Source organism: Fundulus heteroclitus, chromosome 3 (assembly GCF_011125445.2).
Source record: "Fundulus heteroclitus isolate FHET01 chromosome 3, MU-UCD_Fhet_4.1, whole genome shotgun sequence".
Classification (NCBI taxonomy): Eukaryota; Metazoa; Chordata; class Actinopteri; order Cyprinodontiformes; family Fundulidae; genus Fundulus; species Fundulus heteroclitus.
In genome coordinates, this window is record NC_046363.1 from 24,215,346 (window position 1) to 24,231,831 (window position 16,486).

The 16,486-nt window shown below is 41.7% G+C and overlaps 2 protein-coding genes across 2 annotated transcripts; one reads left to right on the forward strand and one right to left on the reverse strand.

Annotated features, from left to right (window-relative positions):
• The first annotated feature begins 710 nt into the window (after positions 1-710).
• On the forward strand, positions 711-3,886 carry LOC118556361 (protein Bouncer-like). Its single transcript, XM_036133733.1, has 3 exons — positions 711-909; positions 3,380-3,508; positions 3,626-3,886. The coding sequence occupies exons 1-3, from the start codon at positions 855-857 to the stop codon at positions 3,847-3,849; spliced, it is 408 nt and encodes a 135-aa protein (XP_035989626.1). The 5' UTR covers positions 711-854; the 3' UTR covers positions 3,850-3,886.
• A 119-nt stretch (positions 3,887-4,005) lies between these two features.
• Positions 4,006-16,445, reverse strand: msh5 (mutS homolog 5). Its single transcript, XM_021308847.2, has 26 exons — positions 16,327-16,445; positions 14,674-14,770; positions 14,468-14,591; positions 14,266-14,346; positions 13,939-13,992; positions 13,684-13,805; positions 13,479-13,588; positions 12,927-12,962; positions 12,364-12,446; positions 12,234-12,279; positions 11,764-11,902; positions 11,314-11,376; positions 11,107-11,235; positions 10,907-10,979; positions 10,713-10,822; positions 10,533-10,613; positions 10,347-10,434; positions 10,178-10,245; positions 8,552-8,670; positions 8,347-8,473; positions 7,086-7,235; positions 6,820-6,894; positions 4,938-5,084; positions 4,658-4,795; positions 4,503-4,576; positions 4,006-4,422 (listed from the first exon to the last, which is right to left on the reverse strand). The coding sequence occupies exons 2-26, from the start codon at positions 14,764-14,766 to the stop codon at positions 4,302-4,304; spliced, it is 2,451 nt and encodes an 816-aa protein (XP_021164522.2). The 5' UTR covers positions 14,767-14,770; positions 16,327-16,445; the 3' UTR covers positions 4,006-4,301.
• Positions 16,446-16,486: the final 41 nt, after the last annotated feature.

Here is a 16,486-nt window from a genome sequence, read left to right on the forward strand (position 1 = left end):
TTGAATTCAGCGAGAAGGAGGCTGTGCTGCGAGGCTGCACTCGCTGATTATTTATTTATAAAACTGAGTGTGACAGTAAACCGACCAGAGGGAATAATGTCAGCACACATTTAAATGCACGCGGATGTGACTGCGGTTACACGAACGGAGAAAATCTTCTCCGGCGTAGATCCGTGTTGGTGTCTGTGAGGCGGCGTTACATAAGTCAGCAGTGCGGGTTTTATGCTGCATTGACAGGACAACTGAATCGAATCCTTTACTCTCAGAGAGTATTGTGCTCGTGTGAGCGCATTGATACATATCTGAGCTGTAAGCTGCTTAGCCCTGCGCTGACTCAGTGCTCAAGCCATTTCTCAGTTCGTCTTAGGAGAGAAGCCTCAGTCAACATTTTTTTTTATTTCTTTTTTACTGAGACTCGACCAGCGGGGAAATGTCTGTGTTTATGACCTAAATGGAGATCACCTGTGTTACCAGAAAAAAAGGGGAATTTGGCGAAGAAGTAATGGAAAGTTAAAAAGCAATGAAGACATGTGAGAAGGTCTTTTTTGTTTTTTTCCATCCGCCTGACTGAAACAGCTTTTTAAACGTGTAACGCTGACATTTTGGCCATTATTAAAAACTGCCAGTTGCATTTTATCATAATAAAGGAAAAGTTCTCCACAACTCTCCGTGTGATTGTGTTTTCTCATCTCTGCAGCTGCGGCCAAAACTTCCATAATCCACAGCCCTTCAGCAGCTATGATTGGTTGTAAAGAAATGCCAGGTGCATTGCTTGGCTAATCCAATTTCTGCCCAGCTTCCAGTTACGTGGCGAGCGTTCGTGGTGCAGAGTCAAGGGGAGATACCTGCTCACAATGAAGGGACTAATATTCTGTGTTTTTGCCGTCATGATGATCACACCTGCTCAAGGTAAGCTGGTTTTTACCCCTAAAGTCTGATGGTGTCTCTGCTGGCCTGGGCAGCGGGTCCTGGGCATTGTTGCACGGTCGCGTTTCTCCACACTGAGGCGGGGACCTGGTTGTCTAAGAGGTGTTAAATCCAACAGCTTGTTCTGTGCGAGCCATTACAAAGGCCTGCAGGGATTACATAACAGTCCCACAACTGGATTTCTAAATTAAAAACACCTTAAGGCTCCACATGTGGCCACTAAAAGAAAAGTATATTAAATGAACAACTTATGTTAGGTTTGCAAAATAACCAACATTTGTTCTTGCTTTTTGATTAACCTGCAGATTAGTCTAATATTGTAATCAATAAAACATTAGCAAAAGAAATCCACGTGATAATACGATCCTTTTCGTCGCCTGTTTTCTGCAACAACTGGTCCAGAACCCAAACATACCGACTTCATTAGAGAGCACAGTCTGCAAAATTATCTCCTTCAGTTTGGACATTTTGCTCATCAATACAGTTACTAAATGATGCACCTGGCTCAGCATTAAATCCTTCAGGGCGTTTTTGGTTAAGGATGTAAGAAACTGAGAAAGGTGTTTGTAGTGAATCTGGGCATAATTTAACAAAAGATTCTCTAATATAAAAATTGTGGGCCCAATATTTAAACTTATAAAATGGACTGCCGTGTTAAATTCAACATATTTGCCATACAGCTGCATCATCATCATCATCATCATCATCATCATCATCATCATCATCATCATCATCATCATCATCATCATCATCACCTAAACAACATTGAAACGTTCTCTAACAACAAATTTACAGTTGCTGTTTTGCAGTGCATCCGTGAAATAAAAAAAAACGGCACAAAAAAATAAAATCAATCAATTTAGACCGAGCTGGTGAAAAACTAAACGTGTCCTTCCCTCCTGATGAACCGATCTTCGCTTCTCTTTGGCCCGTTGGTTTAACTGAGCTATCGCTAACGAGATCAGAGCAGATAAGGATTGTGAGTCTCTCTCAAACGCAGCGCAGCTCCCACATCTCATGGCCCTCGGGATTAGCTAAATCCAAAACTACCTATGCGCTAATGTGCTGCTACATTAGTAGAGGTAGTAAACAAAGATAATTAGCAGCAAGTTTTTTTCGTTAAATAAAAACACCCTTCCGATACAATAAACTGAGAGCATTAGAGGAGGAATAATTAAGGTAGGATCTCTTTGTACCGCTGGATATCATTTCGCTGAACGACTTTCTATTTATTCATCAACCTTCTTGCTAGACATAAAAATCCCTTGACCAACTAAGGCAATGTATCCACTTAAAGAAACATGTTCCAGACTGCTGCAGGCTAAACAAAACATTCTTCAGATGTCCAAGTGCCAAACAGAATGTGTTTCAATATCTAGTTTGGTTTTATGTTCGCTTTCAACCCTGCCTGCAACGCATCCAACCTGCTGTTGCATTAGGTAAATAACACTTTATCTATAATCTATTCTGCTTTTAACTGGGTTATCTACTCGGAGATTCAGTGCAGTAATCAAATTAGTTATCTGTTTAGTCTTTTGGTTTCATTTATCAACAGGTTTGGCCAAGTCCTGTTCAAAAAAGGGGAAAACCTAATCGCCATGAGGCCTTTCTGATGAAACCTTTATTTAGGGATCCTAAATGATTTTTCATCTAAACTGTTTGTTTTCCTGCAGGTTCTCTCAGATTCAGGACACCTTGAAATGCTTAACCTACTTTTATTTTCCTCTGCTCATAAAGCAACACAAAGCTGAAACGGGCTCTGTAGTTGTGGAGTGTAGGATAAGGGTCTACATCAGGACTAGCACAGACTAGCTCCATTTCAAAAGCTAACATTTACACTTACCTAACAAGCACAATAATATCCTGACATAAAGCACATTTAGTGTAGTTTTGTGCTGTTATTTTATTCGTCAAAATTCCTCAAAATACTGCTTTTAGTTTGGCAAAAATGTTTAACCAGTCCCGGCTTTAGAACCACAGCTCCAGTTCAACCTGAATTTTATGTAGTCTGACGTCCAGAAAGTTCTGACACTTCCATTTTTAGACTTTTTTTGCATATGTTTGTGTTAAGTCAGTAAATCAAAAGCCAAAATACTGACGGGTAAAGTGTTAAAATCAAGCCGTGATATGGCAAATCAGAGACAAGGACTGTCGCTTAAGTCTAAATCAGTGAGAAAACTACTGCATTTATTACCTATTATCAGATTTTGGTATTCTAGAAAAAGCAGCAGATGAGAAAAACGTTTGGAAAGTATTTTTTCAATCCTTGTCCAGATATGGAAAAATGGTTAAAATAAAATCCCTACTTATTCAGGCTGTGTAGGAATGCTCATGTTCACGTTTATCAGCTGTGATCTGGAGAAGAGAAAAACATATTTTTCTTCCTTAATTGTTGATCCAATAAAAAAAAGAAGAATATTACAATGTAATATCTGCAACTCTTTGTGTTCAGGTGAGGAAGAGGAGCAGCTGACGTACCTGGAGTGTTTCCGCTGCGACCTGGGCTTCTGGGACGCCTGCTACACGACAGAGACCAACTGCAGCCACGGGGAGCTGTGCTACACGGGCCGAGGGAAGGCAGGTGAGTCAAACGGCTCCACTCGTCTAAAAGCACGAGGAAAGATGTGGAAGTTATATTCATGAAGTGTAAATCATAAATCCATTCCACTGATTTGTTTTTTTTACCTCTGCTCCTCAGCTGATTCTCTGGATATAAAGACGCTGGGGTGTGTGAAGGCCGAGGAGTGTAACGTGAAGACCACAGTGGAGCTTTTTTTAAATAACACCGTCTTTGTCATGACTAAATCCTGCTGTGACACCCCTTTCTGCAACTCTGCACAAAAACTGCCCATCTGCACACTTCATCGTCTCGCTTTGGCTGTTTTAACCATCTGTCATATCACTAAAGCCTTGGGCAGATAAAAGAAAAAAAAAACACTTTTATTCAGTTTTATATATATATATATAAAAAAAAAATAATAAAAATGGGTCCAAGTTATGCTGAATGGATATCAAGCTGAGAAGCCGTCCGATTTGCTAAATGTTTGTATTGAGGAATGAATAAGTGAACACTGGATATTTGTAACACAATTTAAATTTAATTTGAATTCATTCACAAAACAAACACAGTGCTTTATTTAACATTAAAAGGAGGACATACGCACACTATACTTAGATAACCTCTTAAATGTCTTTTTGCATAAACAATTTTGTAAAATATATAAGTTAATGTTGTTGTTATTGAGATAAAACTCTGTAAACATCTATCTTCTGTGGAGGCAGCTGCTTGTTCCCCCCCAAATCAAAACCCTAATCTTCTGTAAATGAACACAGAGCGGAGAAATGTAGAAACGCGTTTGCGGCGCTTCAAGCGCTTAGCTGCGGTTCACTGGGTCTCCAGCAGAGGGCAGCACCTCATCTTTCATGAAGCCATGCAGATCCACGTCTTTGTCCTCCAGGTCAAGACTCAAGAACTTCTCCACCACGGATTGGCATCTGCCGATCGTATATGCCTTGTTTTGTCATCTCAGAAAAGGTTTATTTATTCCATTTGCATGAAATAAAGTTCTACAAACCTCCTGGCCTGCTCGTCTGATGACGCTCTGTCAACGCGTTTGACGGGTTCTCCTGTCCGGTACTGTTCAGACACCTGAAAGAGAGAACACGGTCAGCCTGTGAGCGTACCTCACAGACTCCCTGAGTGAGTGTGAGTGTGTGTGTGTTGACTGACCTCCACAGCTCGGTGTACCAGGCAGGCTGGCAGGCCTGCCATTGCTGCAATGTTGGCAGCGTAACTGGACTGGCAGATCCCTTCCTTCAGCTGGTACAAAAACACCAACTCATCTCTGTCCACGGCTGTTTCTAAAGTCTAACAGACACGCATGCTGTCATTTTGTTTTTCCCAACGTGCCTGTTGTCACAGTTCCTCTGTACCACCTCAGAATGACAATGCAACAACAAAACGCTGCAGTAAACGCTGTTGTCCGCGCTCGGTTGGTGTTTCGTCCTACCAGAAAGGACAGCATGCCAGAGGTTGGTAGCAGGCCCAGCTGCATCAGACTGTGGAAGTTTGTCGCCAACAGGATGTGAGGAACATCCTCCAGAGACTTTTTCAGCCAAAAAGAGACCGACGCAGCGAGTAAGGACAGCCCGTCGACCTGAAGGAGAACATGATGTTATTGTGAACGAAGGCTAAGCAGCTTCTGTTGCAGTTCAGCCTAAACGGCACACTGCGTGTTTATTGAGCTGCTGTCAGAAATCAATCCGTTAACAGGACCTTCCCGTCAATAAATCTGTAGAAACAGCACATCTCTCCTGTAGCAGGGGGCATATTTATATTATAAATACTAGAGAGAGAGACATTCACTCCAGAGACAGTGTTTTCTGTAATGCTTTATGCTAACACGTACAGCTAAGCAAAGGAAAACATTCCTTTTTATGCTTTTATGTTGCAGCATTCGTCCTGCTACACTGTTCTAATGTCTGATTGCATCAGCATGCTCACGGATGCACCACCTAAAACGAAAGCAGCAGCAGCAGAGATCAGCATGTCTATCTGGTAAATCCATCTTAATTTATGACATTGGAAAATATATTTTTAACATAATACAGAAGAAGCCGTCGCTTCACTGATGCCACCTGCAGGCTAGATTTAGCCATACGGTTAATTCCTCTGGTGCAGTAAGAGCAAGCTGAGAATATATTGATTTTGGAAGAAAATAAAACATGAAACTCTTACTTTATTTCTGCTAAATTCTTTTTTTTCCACACCCCTTCAAGATTTAGATGTAAAAAAAAAAGAAGTTTGTTTCTGTTAATGAAAAGAGACAGGCATCTAAATAGAGAATAAAAATGAGTATCAATTTTGAAAAAAACTAAACAAAAACAAACAAAAAAAAACTATTTTTATTCCTTCAAAAAATTATATACAGAAAATTACTGGCAACCTTTTCAATAATCAATGAAAACGCTGTATTGCTGTCCCAGCCAGCTGAGCAGTTTTTTTTCCACGGCTCATCTGGCATTTTGTCCGTTTATCTTTGCTGATGAGCTCCAAGTCTTTGAGAACTGACTCTAGCCGGGCCGCTCTGAAATATTAACATTACTTGCAGTCAGAGAAAAGATGTTGGTCAAATCTAAAAGATAATTTTAAACCTAAAATCTGTCAGGGGTGTGAATCATTTTATTGATATTTCCAAGCTCAAAATTTCATACTTTTCCAGACTCCAGTCGTTGTTGTATCTTTTACAACAGTTTGGGCATCTGAGAACAAAACTTTTACTTAGTTGGGTTTTATTATCTATATTTTATTAGTTGTTTTTTATGATCACATCATCTCAACCTGTTCCAGAGTATTATACTAAACAGAGAAGCAAAAAGCTGCACAATATATCGTATCATCGTAGTGTGTGCATATTCACAACAGTGGGGTACCGCTTGGAGGCGTTTTTGGTAGATTGTTATATTGCAAGGGACATACATACACGCTCTGCATGCAAATTATGTTTTTTTGGCAAGCTGGACGGGCATTCCTCGCCCTTGATGTGCAAACTTGATATTGATATCAATCAGCAAAATGCTGAAGCGCACAGAACAGTGGTGCAAAAAACTGCAATGATGGAAAACGAGGAGAAGGAGCGAGGAAAAACGCGCGTTGATCAAGACGATCAGCAAATATGTCCCAGTTATTTTTGTTCACATGTTTTTTTTTTAAGGTGAGGAAACTGTAAGGATTTGTGTAGATTGAAGCATCTGCTGCTGCTGTCATTGATTAGTCGGCGCATGTTGGCCGGATGGAGGGTCTGTTTGTGCATAATGTCAACGACTGTGGGCGACCCTGTTATTAAAAATGCAGGGAGAATTCACCAAGTGCTGGAAGATTTTCCTTCTTACTGTGTTGGTGCCCTTTCCAAACTCGTCGATGAGGACTAACGAGTTACCGGTGCTGCTGTTGAGAGCCAGGGCCATCTGGGGAAAAGGGCAACACGTCATGAAAGGAAAGCTCTTTGTTCTTTCATTGCTTGTAACCGAGGCTTTAAAAAAAAAAAAATATATATAAAAAACAGGTGGAGAGTGGGAGCGAGGAGGACACAAGCTTTTAAATTCACACACCAACACGCAATGGCATGATTGTGGGCGAAAATGCATGTGTGACGTACCTGGTTCAGATCTATTATGAAGGTGCTGAGGCCCACAGACACGGACTCTCGGCTCTGCATGCGCGTGAAGATCCCGTCCACCAGACCCACCTCCGCCTCCTTGGCCGGCACATCGGAGCCGATCAGAGCCATGAACACAATCAGACCCACCTGGAAATATAAAAACGGCACGGAGAGGGGGACCGCAAAGCGAGAGAGAGAGACACACGCTTCACATTTCAGGGTTTAGAGCATAGGATGAAGACAAGATACAAATGTCTGGCGAAGGTTGTTGCTGCTTATTGGGTTTAGAGGGCATTTACTTTTTCAAAAAGGCCCAGGTTGGCTTGGATCCTCCTCCTTAGTAAATGAAAACAGCAGCTTGCGTTTACTGTATTTTATTTAATATCTTTAAATTTGACAACAAAACAAAAACAGAATAATCTGAAGGAGGGGAAATACTTTTTCCAAACACTATATCTAATTCAATTCAATTCAATTTTATTTATAGAGCGCCAATTCATGAAACATGTCATCTCAAGGCACTTTCCAAAGTCAGATTCAATCAGATTATACAGATTGGTCAAAAAATGTTCTATATAAGGAAACCCAGTAGATTGCATCAAAGTCCCGACAAGCAGCATTCACTCCTGGAGAAGCGTAGAGCCACAGGGAGAGTCGTATTAATTGTCCATGGCTTTGCAGCAATCACTCATACTGAGCAAGCATGAAGCGACAGTGGGAAGAAAAACTCCCCATCTAACCCAGGGAAGTTGTCCAATGAAAATATTTTATCACGTAAACGAAAAGTTCAATGATTCTGTTTGACAATAATTTATGCGTTTTACAAATAACTGCATTAAGATGTTTTGAAAATTAAAAATCTTTATTCTAACAAGCCAAAGTTATGTAAATGGCAGCTGATATCGCTGGTGGATTATATGAAGTCATCTTAATATGGGGGCTTTTGGTTATACAGTTTAATGTATAGATGTTTCATTCCCTAATGCTGAATATTCATTTTCTAAACTGATAAAATTGGCCCTAAATGTTCAAAAAATGTAAGATATAAGAGAGCTGATTTAGTCCTATCCTCAGACACTGACAGAGACAGGTAAGGGAAGCAGCAGAACGTAAATGATTCCATCCATCCATCCATTTTCTAACACGTTTATCCCTTGTGGGGTCGCTGGCGGTGCGACGTAAATGATTGTTTTTACGGTAATTGCACGTTACTGTCACTTCACACGTGTTCAATGTGGTCAGGGTCAGACCTTTCTACCTGCTTGAGGAAGATGCTCTTGCCAGATGAGTTTGGGCCTGTGACGATCTTGATCCTGCCCTCTGATTCGGAGCTGTGGAAGGAGTTGGCCACAAACACAGGAGAACATAGCTCCAGTAGTGGGTGTCTGGAGAGAGAGCGCATTTACACAGGAAGACCGTCTGGCTTCGTCCTGCCAATTGCTGTCTCGTGTGTGAGTTCCTACCTGCCCTGGGTTATTGCTATCTTCCTATGTCTGGCAAGCTTGGGTGAGGTGTAGCTATACTCCAGCGAGGCGCTGCTCATCGCCATCAGACAGTCCAGCTCAGCCATAAGATCCAGAACCTACACATTTATTACAGTCAATCTTTTGGCCTCAGCAGAGACAGAAAAAGCTGCTCTACCTTTTTACCATTATAAAGATAAACATTATGGCTAAGATGGAAACAGCTGGAATTGCTTGTTTCATTGTAACCTGACCTGCACTGTTACAGGCAGACTGAGGAAGCAGAAGCAGATTACACCATAACGGTTGGTGCATAATTTGATGCGCAGCACTGAAGGACAAAAATCACAGAGCCATTCGTGCACATTAAATCTGCGCAAGCAGGAGTTGTGCGTGCTTTTAATTCTCAAACTAAATGTAGCATCTCTAACACATGGACACAGTTAGCCCATGTTTAATGAGGTACTCTGCATGAATTTAGGGGACAATACGCTTATATTTATTGAGGCTTGTTTAAACCTCAGCCAGAGCAAATTGCTTTCAATCCTGCAGATGGAGAAAAAAATAAGGAAAAAGGTGACCTGCTGCACCGGCGGCTTTACAATAAACATGGCACCAGAAACTAGAACTGGTTCTCTCTTCCAATGAGGCAAAATAAATAATTCTGCAAATTGTGCATCTTATTAAAAACGGTCACGGTTGTTTTTAAAATCCTGTGATGCTTTTTAAAAATTCACACCACGGACCTAATTATTGCGGTATACACAAGCTGAAAGCCGCTCGCTCACATGCACAAGACCATTAAACACATCAAGTATCTTAAATAAACTCTGTAGAGAAAAACAGATGAGGCCTGGCCGGACCCTCAGGGGGAGTCGTTTTTCATCCACTGAGTGCGAGTTACGGGATCTACTCACCGTAAAGAAAGCAACAGATTACAAATGTAGCTGGAACAATCTTACAATGTGATACGTTTTTAATCATCGCTGAGTGAATCGGTTCGGGGGATAAATTATTCCACTGTCTTTAATCTAGCCCCTCTGAAAGTCACTCGTCCCCGATGGCATCAGACGTTGTTCCTGAAGGTCAGCAGCTGGAGGTTTCACTTAGAAAACTTTTTTTCCCATTTGATAATTTCTCCGCCTGCTGTGTTTGGGGCTGAAGAGGCGACAACGGAGAGAGGTGATACATGGTGGGTCCAAATTGTCTGCATCTCCTTCGATTGTTGAGCGCGTTTTCATTATTTACAGCACTGTCTTTCAAAATCCCTGAACCCAAACAAAACTTATTGTTTCTATTACATTAATCACCAATTTGTACCTGCTGGTTAACACACAGACTCTCCATCTAACCTTAAACTGACCTTAAACCTGCCATAAAAAACAACATTTGCACCGGTCTATTAAGAAACGCGCTTCACGGCTGTTGAAAAGGAATCTGTCACCGAATCCAGACCCGTTGTCTCCGCAAAGTGAACAATTTAATTAGATGAAAACATTAATCACAACAAAGGGCTCCCACACACGTTTAAAAGCCTCAGACTGATGCCAACAATGATTTTTTTTATCACGGCGGGCGTCGTTTGGAAGACACTCGAACCTGCCGCTCTGAGTGACGCCCACCAACCTGATACAGAGACTGGCTCCACTCCAGGACCGCGTTTTGCAACTGTGTCATCACTGCAGTCTCCATGTCTGGAAAACACGATAATAACCATCAGGGAAAAGTCTCTTGTGGAGCTCCACAGACACCAGGAACACAGATACCAGTTCGGGGGGGAGGGAAATCAAAAGACCTCTTATGTCGCTGTGCAAGTCTCCGAGGAGGTTGTCCAGCTCTCTGGTCGTTTGATTGCGGTAGTGCAGCCGGTCCTCAGAGAGGAACTGGCAGACACGGTCAGAAAATAAAACGTTGGGGACTGGGTTAAAGCAGAATGACGGCCAGTAGATTTTGTCAACCTTTTGAGAGCACGCAGGCGCACCATAAACTCAAGGCCCTCCATTTCGAAATCCTCTTTTTCCACCATGCTGGGCAGCCGAGGCACAGTGAGCAGAAATCCAATCTGTGAGCAGATGTTTACCACGATCTATCAGTCATATATAAGTCATATATGGCTGACAAGAATAAATGGCAGGGGGAATAAAGTGGCGAAGAAACTGACCAGGGGGATGTAGATGACGCAGCAGGAGGGGATTCCAGAGTCCAGGCGTTCAAGCTCTCTTCTGGCAACGTCTGTCAGGAAGTCAGGCAGCCCCATCATCCTCCTTTTCTCTGGAGAAGGTAGAACCAAGACTGTACAGAAGCGCATAAAGATCACAGCAGATCTGGGATAAGTAAGCGACTCTCTGCACATACTCTCATCGATGGCGGGGTCGACGTTCGGTTTGACCGTAAAGCGGTTCTCTTCTAAGCTGGCATCGAAGTCCACCTAGAAAAACAGGACCAAACTCATTAAGATCACCTCTGTCCAGCAAAAGCCAGAAGATCTGAATGACTACACAGGATCTTCCGAGGAACACGGGTGGATTGGAGGCGATGTACGTGGAAGAGCTCACAACTCGGTTTATGAGCGCGGCGATGTTTTGGAGATTGTCAGAGAGTTCCTCGCCGATCTCCCGAAACAGCTGAATGGACTGAGGGAGGTGCCGCACAGAGTCCCTGATACACACGGCGCTGTATACAGTCTGAGACACACAGAGAATCATATAAACCCGGTTAGAAACCCGGATCCATCTATGAAGACGGCGTACAGAGCGTCCGACCTTGTAGAGCCTCTGCCAGTCGGTAACTTTGGTGCTGGAGAGAGTCATGCGGCGGAGGAGACCCTGCCACGGACAGACAGGCGCAGCCATTAAAACGTATTATTTACGGTGCCTTAAAAGATTATACAGAACTTTTGCACCTAATTAACAACTTCTCACATTACAGCCACAAACTTCCATGTTGTTTTTTTGAGATTTTACATCATGCACCAACACAAAGTAATGAATAATTGTAAGATAAATGGAAAAGAACGCGTTATTTTCTTTGTTTTTTTTTACATTTTCTACCTCTGTATTTGTACCCAGCTCCCACAAGTTGACAGTTTACAGAACCACCTAAAGAGCGGCAAGTCTTTACATGCTTTGCACGTAAAACGGACATCGAAGTTTATGGTTGTAAAGTCAAAATGGGAAACAGTTCTGCTGCGGTGAATACTGCGGGTATGTTACTGGTATGTTTCTGATGTTCCTTAAAGAGGCCTGCAGCGTGTTCAGGACATCAGAGTTTCGGGGTGAAGTGAAGAAACGAATCACTTCCTGTCTTCTGCGTAGCACTGCGAGGTCTTGGGTAGGTCGCAGAAACCACTGGCTGGCAGACAAAAGCAAAAAGAAAAAAAAAAAAAAAACGGCACTGCTTAACAGCGAAATCCACCAAATAAAGAAAATGAATTGTTCCTTTATTTTGAACATAATCATGACACCTTAGAAATCATTTCTTATGGGATTTTTGTGACAGTAGTGGCCTTTAATGAAAGTCGGCTGACAGGAAGGGGGCAAGAGTCCAACCCGTGACGGTCATGTTGGAGGACTAAGCCTCCGTCACTGGGATGCTACCCCTGAGCCACCGGCGCGCCCAATCATGACTCCTCAAGTTGTTACATTTTGTGTTACTGAACTCATTCAGTCGTTCCACTTCTCACCGTAGCATTTTGGATCCAAACTTGCTCCTACACCGGTTCAATATTCCTGAAATGCACAGAAAACAAGACGTGTTTAATAGAAACGCCTTCAGATAGAGAGAAAAGCTGTTTTACTCTCTGAGATGCGTACCATAGAGACTCAGTCCTTCCTTTTCACCTGATTGCAGCTTGTACACCGACGGATGCAGATCTGATTTGAAGATCTGAAGTACACTAGAACAAATAAACACACGCCGTCTTCACATACAAAAGCTAAACAAAACTGAAGTCATTCAACATTTCCCTCAATGAGGTACTTAACTGTGCTTCATTTAAATTAACTTTAAGTAAAAAGGAAACAAAGTTAAAACAGAAAGCAATGAAATTAAGTAATGCAGGAAAGTAAGAAGAAAACGAATTACAAAATGAATGTGCTGTTTGGTTTCCAGACCTAAAATTGTGCGTTTACCGGTCCAAGGGGTTTTGTATCTCTCTCTCTCTCTCTGTTCAAATAAGTGAATTTAAACAACAAATAATCCATTGTTATCAGCTCCTTCCAGAGTTTGATGAAAACGTGAAGCGCTAACTCAATAACTTCCAGCAGGCGTGCTTAAGTCTGAGAAACACGGCGAGTACGGAACGCTGAAGACCAGGAGTGGGAGAGACTGAATGAAACTCGGACTAATCTCGAAGGCATAGATGCTGAATACTTGCCTGTAAGTGTCTCTGTCGATGTAAACCACTCCTTTACTATAACGAGAAAAAAAAAAACCAATGCTTTAAACAGTGAAACTTTTTAATTTGTACAAACATTTGAATTCAATTGTAAGGAAATGTGGGTTATATGACTTCATTAAATAACATCTGCCAGGTAGAGAGGTGGCTCAGAGATATTTTAGTTTCGCCCTAAAGTCAGAATCTGTCGGAGCTCATCCAGATCGGAACCACAATCAATGGAAATAGGACGTAGTATAAAATCTTCTGAACATTGCATTGCATTATGCGTAGATTTGAGCATTTTTTGACTTTATTTATTTGCAGAATTTATCAAAATCCTAAGCTATCAAGAGAAAATAACTGATACACGACAGTTAAGTATATCAGTACAGAGCGGTTTGTTTACTGGTGCAAAACGGAGGCCAGTTGGGATGAAATGCAAGTTGACGAAGGGGCGGTTGACTTGAAGCCCCCAAAAACTGTTTAGATGGTCTCACAGTGCCTGTGTGTGTGTGTGTGTGTGCCTAACCAAATGATTGTGTGTCTCACAGCGTGTAGGCATTAAACTGCAGGATTGGGACTCCAACCGAGCTGTCTTCCAGTTCTACTCCCACTCTCCTCCTGTCCAGACATTTCAGCAGAGCTCCTACTGCCCTGAGCTAACCAACAGAAGTACAGACCCTTTCAAATGCACGAACATCATGTGTTTATAAGCTGGGCTGCAAGGATAGGATAATATACAGTTCTGGCTCACCATCAAGGGTGAGTCAAAGGTGATGCAGGAGGAGAGATAGGACATTTTGTCCCTCTCTGAAATGTGTGGCGGAAGGAAAGGCAGGTGGGCGGAAAGAAGCCTCTGCTTCCCAACCTCCAGACCTGCAACATTCAGACATGGTGTGCAACTTTGTGTTCATGTTTGGGAGGTAAAATGTGTTTTTCTCACAAACATTTAGCTGGGAAACTTAAGAAGAGGTATGGAGTGAGTGAGTGGGTATCTTTTTTTTTTTACCAAAGTCAACGTATGGATAAGTAACCACCTCAGGTCTGTAGTGTGGGTCGGAACCTGAAATCCAACAAAAAAAAAAAAAACGAGTTTAGGAAATCCCCAATTGCTGAGGACTAGTTTCACGTAAAGCTGGAGGGGAAAAAAAAAACAGGGAGCAACCGCTTTCACAACCGGTTTTGGCCTTATCACATTTACAGTGTCAAACGTCTCTAATCTCAATAAGCTCCCTTGACCCAGAAACAGCTTGTCCAACTTCACATCCAAACAGAATACGTAACATTTCTGTTTGTCGCTCGTTATCTAATGTTGGTGCCGTCTTTCAGAGCTCACCGAGTTGCTGCAGATATTGGGTCAAGCAGCGCTCCTGCTTTGCACTGGTTAGGATGAGATGGGGCCTGACCTCCTGGATGACTTAACGACAGAAAGGAGAGATGTGCTGTGATGCGTTAGGGAGAGGAAAAGTCAAATGCTATATTAAAGACAAAGCTGTAACATAACTGGTAAGAATGGTCTTTTTTTGTTTCTTTTTTACCTCTGGACAACAGGTGAAGCTCTTTGTTATCAGGACTATCTACCATATAGTGTAAAGAGGAGTTTTCACTGTTGTAGAAACAGAGGCCCAGCTGTCCCTGCTGTACTAACACACTCAATAAAACCTAGAAATAAAATTGGGAGCATCACTGTTTATTCTGCTGCTGTTTGCATCAAGAATGAAACTAATAAACGGGTGTATCTTACTGCTGCTTGGTCATCTTCCTCCTCCTCTTCTAGATTCCTGCCAGGGGCTCCAAAAACTAGGCTTCCTCTTGGATCCTCACGGGCTACTGCCATCACCCTATGAACAAACAGCTGAATCAAACTGATATTGTGCTCTACGTGCTCATTTTAAGCGTTAGGGGCACATTGTATGATTTCCTTTCCACGTCACAATTGGTGCTCTGCTTTCTTACACTGTGACTTTCTCCTGCATTGTTTACATTTCAATTGTTTTACTTTTAAATCAGTGCTGCACCTTATACCTTATTTTAAATCTACGGTAAATTACAAGCTGTATTCTTGCACAAATGCCCTTGCACAATCAATTTCTGCACATACAAATGGTTTTAAAAATACTCACCTGTACACTGTGACTTCTCCTGCATTGTCCACATTTAAATTGTTTGCTTTTAAATCGCTGTTGCACCTCATATTGTAATTACATTTTTACTGCAATTTACAAGCTGTATGCAACAAAATTTCGTTCTGTACGCACTCTGTGCATACAAAATGACAAATAAAGTTGTCTAAGTCTAAGTCTTGTGTTGGTCACTCACATAACATCCCAATACTTTGAAGAATATGAAAAAGGCAGTCTGAATAGTACCGCAAGGTGCTATAAGGGGGTTGAGTTAAACGGATGCAAAGTGAGTGACTGGTATCTTTCTGATTTTGATTTTTTTTTTTTTTTTTTTTGCAGCGTGTCGTCCAGGTGTCAAAGTGAAGCGAAGAAACAAATCACTTCCTGTCTCCTGTGTAACACCAGGTGTCAGAAAACCTATGAGCATCTGACAACATCAAGTAAGCTAAAACATGACAGCGTTACATTAAAATAAGAAAACCGATACTGGACTCTAAACACTCCAGCTGTGTATCCCAACAGTTTTAAGGATTGCCCCTTATTGAGTTATACATATTTGACTGGTACTGGCCTTCTAGTGCCTGCATTTATTAATAATAAACTGCTTGCACAAGTTCTTTAACATCTTATAATATATTTTAACAGCAGGTATCATGACTAAATTAGAATAGCAAAAAATGACTGACATCCCTAAACTGTTGTGTGGCGAAAAAAAAAAATTCATTTGCATAGTTTTTGTACCTTCAATAATAAAAAAAAAAGTCATTCTGGTCGCTTTTAAGGAGTCTGGACTTGATTTGATCAGCTCTAGTACCTTAAAAAGACTTAAAACGAACGAGCCTGAACTGAATTACTATAAGCTTTTCGTCAGCTCAATTTTGAGATTTGTAAACCTATTATTCTGACTGCTAGAAGACACACAACTCGGAGCTTTTAATTTGCCATACAGAACACCTTGGCAAACTCTCACACTGAGGAGGGGAAAAAAAGTGGTGAATTTAACTAATTAACAAAATAGCAAACTCGCTCGAAAAATAAAAAATTAAATCTGTGAAACGGCCCTTCACCCAACCACTTCCTGTCAATCACAAGTCCCGTCAGTTGACGAAGTAAGCTAGCATGTTTTAGCTAGCCACCAATCAATGTCTTTTCTTTCTACGTCAAGTCAGACATTGTTTACTTACGTACTCAGTTTGGCTCCAAAGGAATACAACCATGAACTCTTCAATATGCCTCTTAAGTTATGCGGATGAAGAAAGAAGTATTTTACTTACGGTCAAACTCCGAGTTTTCAGGTCGCCGCCTCTCCTCGCGAGCCTTCCGCTCATTGTGTTGCCTTGGCAACAAAGCATTCTTTGCCGATGCGCCAGAGAACGTCAACATATATATGCACACATATACATACATACATACATACAATACGATAGATAGATA

What these genes read in the sequence shown, in the direction of transcription:
- msh5 (XM_021308847.2), bottom strand. Translation starts at nt 14,766, where the DNA reads ATGGCAGTAGCCCGTGAGGATCCAAGAGGAAGCCTAGTTTTTGGAGCC. An exon ending in ATCGACAGAGACACTTACAG is followed by an intron (nt 12,447 to 12,926) that starts GCAAGTATTCAG and finishes TATTTGTTCTAG; the next exon opens with TGTACTTCAGATCTTCAAAT. An exon ending in GCGTCATCTACATCCCCCTG is followed by an intron (nt 10,614 to 10,712) that starts GTCAGTTTCTTC and finishes ATCTGCTCACAG; the next exon opens with ATTGGATTTCTGCTCACTGT.
- LOC118556361 (XM_036133733.1), top strand. Translation starts at nt 855, where the DNA reads ATGAAGGGACTAATATTCTGTGTTTTTGCCGTCATGATGATCACACCT. An exon ending in GATGATCACACCTGCTCAAG is followed by an intron (nt 910 to 3,379) that starts GTAAGCTGGTTT and finishes CTTTGTGTTCAG; the next exon opens with GTGAGGAAGAGGAGCAGCTG. An exon ending in CACGGGCCGAGGGAAGGCAG is followed by an intron (nt 3,509 to 3,625) that starts GTGAGTCAAACG and finishes TCTGCTCCTCAG; the next exon opens with CTGATTCTCTGGATATAAAG.